Raw genomic sequence first — 7500 nt, forward strand, 5'->3', positions numbered from 1 at the left:
TTTTTTTTTTTTTACCATAGATTATTAGAAAAAATGTGTAGTCTGTTGATTGCACATATTTGCTGGATTTTGTGTCTTACTAACTGCAACAAATGAATTTAAATTAAGAATTAGTTAAGAATTAGTCTGAGCATTTCAGAATGTAAACGCTGTGAGTTTAATATTTTGAATGAGATTTTAATTTCAAAATACAATTCTGGAGCAATTCACAAAACGTTATTCACTAAACCCTATTTTTAAGAAATGTCGATATTCATCCAAATATTTCTTAAATTTCTTCTTATTTTGCTTTAATCTTGGAGAATTGCACTTTCCTAAAATCTCTTCTTAGGGTAACTTTCTTAAGATCTGTCTTTAGAGCACTTTTGTGAATCTGGCCCCAAATAATTCTCCTGAAAGTCATTTCTCTGGGGCTTATTCTACTGTAGCTCTATAAAACTACTGTAGACTCAGATAGTACAGATAGAGTCTGAATTATTTGCCGGTTAACAAATGCTGCCTGACAACCAGTGTGCCATTGTTGGCCTGAGCGAAACAAATGTCCTCTATTAAAGTTTATCTGCACTAATAAAGCCAATCTAATCTAAATCAAACCAGTCGGATCTAAATATAGTTGCAGGAAAACATTTAGAGATAAAACACACTCTGTTTGGCAGCATGCATGAGTAAACAGAGCCATTGGTCATCGGCGGCGTTGAAAGAAGTTTATTTACTTTGGTCCGTTTTATGACTCCGGTGGTTGCGAAATATTTTTTAAAACCAACCTTTGCTCTAGCAGAAATAAATTTACAGATTTTTCAGAAGCATCAAACTACAGAGTGTGATGTTCCTTCTGCTTATTGTCAAGCGGTTGAAAAGCGAATAAAGTTTAAACAAACCGTATTTTTTAGAAAAACCTTTTTATAGAGCTAATTGTTTTATTTTATTCACATATTGCGGTTTTATTGCTCTTGTTTATTTTCTGTTGTCTTGTTTTTCTTCTTCTTATTTAAGTAGTTTGTTTATCTTCTGTACAACTCTGTTATTGTGTTTGGTTTTGCCGTATTTCTTCACTTTTACTTTTGTTTGTTTGCTGGTTGTTTTATTATTATTGTTATTTATTTATTTTACTTTACTCTCCTGCACAGTGAGGCACTAACGCTGTACAGCTACACAACACTGCTGCAAATGACATCAAAGTCTCATAATTCAATTATTTCCGTGGCCTCCAGTTCACCTCTGGACTAATAATATGCTGCAAAACATGAGTAAAAATACATACATCATCCACAGTATGCATGCATGTGTGTGTGTGTGTGTGTGTGTGTGTGTGTGACAGGTCCTGTGTTCTGTATATTTAGCAATAGAGTGAAACATCTTGATCCCACCATTAACCTTTGCCCAAGGCCGCTACTGCTGAATTACTGTCCTCCCTGTGGACACCCTCACACACACACACACACACACACACACACACACACACCCTAGAGAGCAGTAATCAGAGCTGGTTCCCCGGGGAGCCGTCCCTCTGTGTGACCTACAGGACATGAACTAACTGAGCGTGACGTCCGAACTTCCTCTCCTCGCCCCCTGGCTCCACTCTGGTCCTCCCTTCTCTCCCTCTTCAAAACATCTCGTTCTGCCTTTTCCTCGTCCCCTAGACCTAATAATAATAATGAATTTTATTCATATAGCACACTTTAAAATACTTCAAATATTTTAAAATACTCATTTTAAGCCCTAGTTTCCAAAAAATGGGAGAAAATTTGTGAAGAAATAATTGAAAATTCGGAAATATTGCAACTCTTTGCCATGCCGTCCGGATAAATAAACATGTGTGCTTTAATTTTCTAGATGGGGTGAAGTGTGCAGACGCATGGTTGTAGTGAATGAAACTATGTTGACTTTAAAAACTCCACCTCTTAACTCCAAGTGTTGCTGGAACTAAGAGGATCACTGAACTAAATATTTAATTCATGCGTTGACTTTGTCACTACAGTTAGAAAATCAGCAGCCGCCTCCTGCTGTGTGGATGTTCAGCCAGCAGCCTGCAGTTAGCTGATGCTTGTGTGACTTCTACCGTACCGCCTGGTGTACGAGCGCACTCTGGATTTCCCTTAAAGACGAGATGAAATGAAAAATGCCTTTTTAACCCTTTTAGATCACATCCCCGGTCATACTGTGCACCTATTTAACAATATATGCCAAAAAAAATACCAAAAATCAATTTCATTGTATTCTTATATCAAAATTCAATCATGTTTTCTTCCTGTAAAACAAAATATGCCGTGTGCTTACGTAAGCATGCCCGTAACTAATTTCAACCAATAATATCATGACATCCACGCATCAATCAATCTTCAACTTTTAGCGCACAGAGCTAAGAGGCTAAGATTCATTAGTTAGCTAGCTAGCAACAGCACGGTACTTCGGTGTGTCTTCGGGTGTTATGACACGCCCACTTTTCAACGTTCAAATCAAATTCCTCCCAACGTTATGTCCCGCCTGTCTTTCCTGTTTCACTCGGAAATACGTCACGATACGGAAGTTAGATACTCTCGAAATGCCGTTTCATCTCAACTTTAAGGCCGATTCATGATTCACAGGGAAACTGATGTGATGGAGTGGCTGCAGCCAAAACAACTAGGTGCATTGGAGACGCACTCCACCTGAAATTTGACAATTTGACTGGGATTGGCTGAAAAAAAATATTTTTTTTGTTGTTGGGGGGGATCTGGAAAGCTGAATTTTCTAATAATCCTCTATAGATAAATCTTCTAACTCACAACCAAGGTTTCCTCGTGTGCAGCCAGAATCAAACCATAACACCAATTCTATAAATCCTCAGGATCAATCCCAGCATCACGCAACCGCCCCCCCCCCCGCCCCCCCTCTCCCCCAACTGGCCGAGTTTCCCCGCAGCACAGAGGCGGGTCAGATGAACACGAAGGTTATTTTAGAAACACGCTATGTTTACATCACACAGCGCCCGCCGCAGCACTGTACATCCACTATGTGTGTGAGTTTATTTGTGAGCATGTACACATTACACTCTGTGTGTAGTCTGTGTTTATGTCTAGGCTGGATATTTATTTTCCTTTTTTTAGTGAATGAACTCATTTTATGATGTACTGTAGAAGAAAAAAGCCACAGTTGATAACACGTGGTCTGATGATGTCACTGATGTGTGTATGTGTGTGTTTTTCCCCCTCCACTGGGTATGTGTGTGGTGAGAAAACGTCACATGCATTATGTTATAGATTCAAGATTCAAGAAAACTTTATTGTCCATTATTGCAAGCAACAAGTTGGGTTAAAAACATGTCTCTATATTATCTGTTGATTTGTTCAACAGTGATACTGCAATTGGAATGAGTGATTTCTTAAAACCAGGTTTTCCTAAACCTGCGCCCAGAAGGCAGAACGTCAATTGAGGTGTGAAGTGTCCTTAACAGTCTTGTTGGCTATTCTTATGACAGCCTGTGGTGTTCAGTAGTTCACTGCCAAAAAAGTTAAGTGATTTTATCTTGTTTCTAGACCTATCAAGACATTTTTAGTCAAATTATCTCACTGCACTGGCAGATAATCCTGCTGGTTTAAATTTCACTTGATTCATGTCCCTCTTTCAAGAAATCATCATAAAACAATGAAGAAAATCTTGAAACAAGAAACTTTCTCCAAGACAATTTCACTTTGACCAAGTAAATGACCTGAAACAAGTTACATTCTCCTGAAAAAAGTCACATTTGTTGAAACGGGCAAAAAGCAGTGAGATGATTTCACAAAAAAAACATCCTAAAATCAGCTTGATAAGTCTGGAAACAAGATAAAATAACATAACAAGTCTGTCAGTTTTTGCAGTGTTGTGGTTGTTGATGTTTGTATTCATGCCGTAGATCATACAGTGTAATCATGCTTCTGTTTCTTTCCCCCAGGTGTGTGTGCAGTGGGAAAGCCCATGTGCCTGATGTTCGAGTACATGGCCCACGGCGACCTCAACGAGTTCCTGCGTCGCCGCTCTCCCACCCAATCGGTGCGCACCTTGAGCCGCGCCAGCCTATCCGGTCGCAGCTTCTCCTCTGAGCTGGAGGCGGGACTTCTCTCCTGCGCCGATCAGCTGTCCATCTCCAAGCAGGTCGCCGCGGGGATGGCCTACCTGTCGGAGCGCAAGTTCGTCCACCGCGACCTCGCGACCCGGAACTGCCTGGTCGGGGAGGACATGGTGGTGAAGATCGCCGACTTCGGCCTCTCCAGGAACATCTACTCGGCCGATTACTACAAAGCCAACGAGAACGACGCCATCCCCATTCGCTGGATGCCGCCGGAGTCCATCTTCTACAACCGCTACACCAGCGAGTCGGACGTGTGGGCCTACGGTGTGGTGTTGTGGGAAATCTTCTCCCACGGGATGCAGCCGTACTACGGCATGGGTCACGAGGAGGTGATTTACTACGTGAGGGACGGTCACATCCTTTCCTGCCCCGAGAACTGTCCTCTGGAGCTGTACAATCTGATGAGGCTGTGTTGGAGCACGCACCCGTCGGACAGGCCCAGTTTCAGCAGCATACACAGAATACTGGAGCGTATGCACCAGAACACACTGAGCATGAACCCTGACCCCGAGCCGGACTGCTAACCTCTGAACTTTTCCCTCGTAAAAAGGCTTTTGTCCATACGCAAAAACCCAGTGGTCGTATAATGTTTTTTTGTTTTTTGTAGCACGCACCCATCAAATACACCTAGTTTTAGTAGAATACTCAGAGTATTAGAGTATTTGCCTCAAAACACACTTGACATGAACCCTGACCCTGAGCCTGACTACACCTTTGACTTATAACTGCTTCAATTTTACACATCACTTGGACAGACCTGGTTTTAGTAGCATACACAATAAAGGAGTGTACACAGTAAAAGACATACTCTCAATCTGACTCTAATGGTGGATATACACTTCAAGATTTCTGTGTTATACACTCTCTTTCAGACATGCCCTCAATTAAGCTGCCCAAGTCATAAACCTCCATCACCAATTTTCTCACAAGATGTCTCAGAAATGAACAGAAATGTCAAAAATCTGGCTAGGATGACAACTTTTTGCTTTTTTGTTTTTTAAATTTATTTACCCAGGGAAGGTTAAACACATTTGCTCTTTTTGAACAATGTCCTGCCTCACATCTTGGCCTCTCATCAACACTGGAGCAGGATTAAGGATTAAGTGCCTTAATCAAGAGCAACTCGATGGCTCTTGTGGAGGGAGGGGAAAATATTTTTGGTCACTTTCCCTGCCTATATTGTTTTTTTTTCCATCAAGGGACTCCAGCTGATGACCTTTCCCACTTGTGTAAACCTCTGTGTATTGTAAGCATCCTTGAATAATTTGCTTATTAATGCTTAATTAAGTCAAGAAAATTGTAAGGAACCTTGTGTTTTTTCAGACTAGACCCTAACCCTTCGCTCCTGACCGTCGACCAGCACAGACCCGTCAGACACGTCTGCTTTATACATGAAAAATGTTTGAACGCATGCACGAACAGACACAAACCCTGAACCCTGAACCCTGAACCCTGAACCCTAAGCCTTAACCCCTGAACACTTGAAGCCATTGACCATGCAGATGTAGCCATCGTAAAACAAGACACACACACACACAGTCTGTTGTATCCATTGCCCGTCTGCTCCACACGTTGAGAGGAATTGCTTGGAAAATTCAAATTCTGTTCACTTTAGTTCAGCTGTCAAACGGCATAAAAAACGGTCTGGCAACCAAGTGTTTGAAAGACTCGAGACGTTAATGTGACATGCTGTGTTTTTTGTTATTGTGCAATGGCAGTCACTTTGTTAGTGCTGGAGAAAGGGGGTTTTGCCATAGCTAAGACTGCATCAGACCTACATCTTATACTTTGCTTGTTGACATGGCACACTATCACTTTAACCATTGTTGTTGATTGTTTTTATAGACAAGTTGCTATTCCACTTTTGGGCATTCTCATTTTGTTCTTTCTTTCTTTCTTTTATTCATTATGTTGTTGTTGATCTTTGTATTTTTTTTAATTATTTATTTCCTGGTGTTTGACACACACAGTTTGACACACAACAAATAAACAACAGGAAAAAACTGGTCATGAGTAAGTCATGTTAGATTCTTTGGACTTGCTTCATCATTGCCAACGAGTCTCTCGCTGACACACACACACACACACACACACACACACACACACACACACACACACACACACACACGCAGATCTTAATTTCTTCCATGGCATCATTGTAACTCTTAAATTAAATTATGGTCACATTGTTCCACAGCTTCAGAACAGCTAACTCATGTATCATCAGTAATCTGTTTTATTTGTCATGTGGATATTACTCAAAGCATTTTTGTGTTTTTTTTGGTTTGTTTTGTGAATGTATTTAATTAATATTCAGTGTTTGATGAATATGAAATGAGAGAAAACTTTTATCAACTTGTCAGCTGAAAATGCCTTGGACATGCATGCCATGTTTTTCTTTTCAAATGTGGTGTGATGTTATGTTTTTGTTATTTTGTTTAATTACATAAACTGATGATGCAATTTTTGCCACACATACTTCCCATCAATTATGATATTTCTTTGACTTGCTTGCAAATAAACAAAATTATCAAACACATTTGTGTTTCAGATCTGGGCAGGAGGCCGTTTGAGCAGTGGGTGGGTGAGACGGGATCACATCCTGTTAGCAAACACTTTTGCATTCATTCATCATGTCGACGATAGATTTCAGGGAAAATATGTGATGAAACATATGAAACCCCTGTGTAAAATCTGTGAAAATCACCTGCTGGATCTGGATATTGTGATTTAGTTTTGTCACAACGATACTTCAGTTATCCTATGAAATTATTTACAAAGTACTGTGGATGAAGACTCTTTGGAAATTGACAGCAATTGATGAATTTATTCAGGTTCCAAATTCCAAATTTCCAAATGGAGATATGCAACAAAATGTCCAAAAAATGACACCTACTCTTACTAAATGATTGATAGTAACTAAATAATGACAAATTACATTCTTCTTTAAAGGATAGTATGTAAGTCCATAGGTGACAAAATAATAATACTTTTACAGAGTGTATCATCTGTATTTTAGAGATATGAACTAACTAGAAAATGGATATGCACAGTGGCATTTTGGAATAGAAATCTTCAATAGTTTTCCCAGGAGAGAATATGAATGATGGGTCTGGACATAAAGCAAGGCTGCTCTTCTGGTGAAAACCCACAAAGTTCCCTCCTTGGTTGCACCTAATTGCATGCTATAAACAGTGTGTATGACAAAGTTCAGCACTCATATGATGAACATCTTTAAAGCAATAAAACAGGTTTTCTTTCCAGCTATGCTCCTATATGGTGTCATGCCTGCTTTGGCACACTGTCATGTATGGAAAATATCCGTGTTCAGAGCTGAAATAGTACTAAGATTTTGAGGAATAGCTTGTCATTTTTGTATTGACAGTTTTTATGGACCTGAATGGATAATG

At 40.0% G+C, this 7500-nt stretch overlaps 1 protein-coding gene across 1 annotated transcript in view; it reads left to right on the forward strand.

Moving 5' to 3' along the window:
* Nucleotides 1-4614, forward strand: part of musk (muscle, skeletal, receptor tyrosine kinase) — a 55754-nt gene extending 51140 nt beyond the window's left edge. The window contains exon 17 of the mRNA XM_078286249.1: nucleotides 3914-4614. Within this exon, the coding sequence (XP_078142375.1) occupies nucleotides 3914-4614 (701 nt within the window). The remainder of the gene's footprint in view (nucleotides 1-3913) is intronic.
* The last annotated feature ends 2886 nt before the right edge of the window (nucleotides 4615-7500 follow it).

Source organism: Centroberyx gerrardi, chromosome 2, assembly GCF_048128805.1.
Source record: "Centroberyx gerrardi isolate f3 chromosome 2, fCenGer3.hap1.cur.20231027, whole genome shotgun sequence".
Lineage (NCBI taxonomy): Eukaryota > Metazoa > Chordata > Actinopteri > Beryciformes > Berycidae > Centroberyx > Centroberyx gerrardi.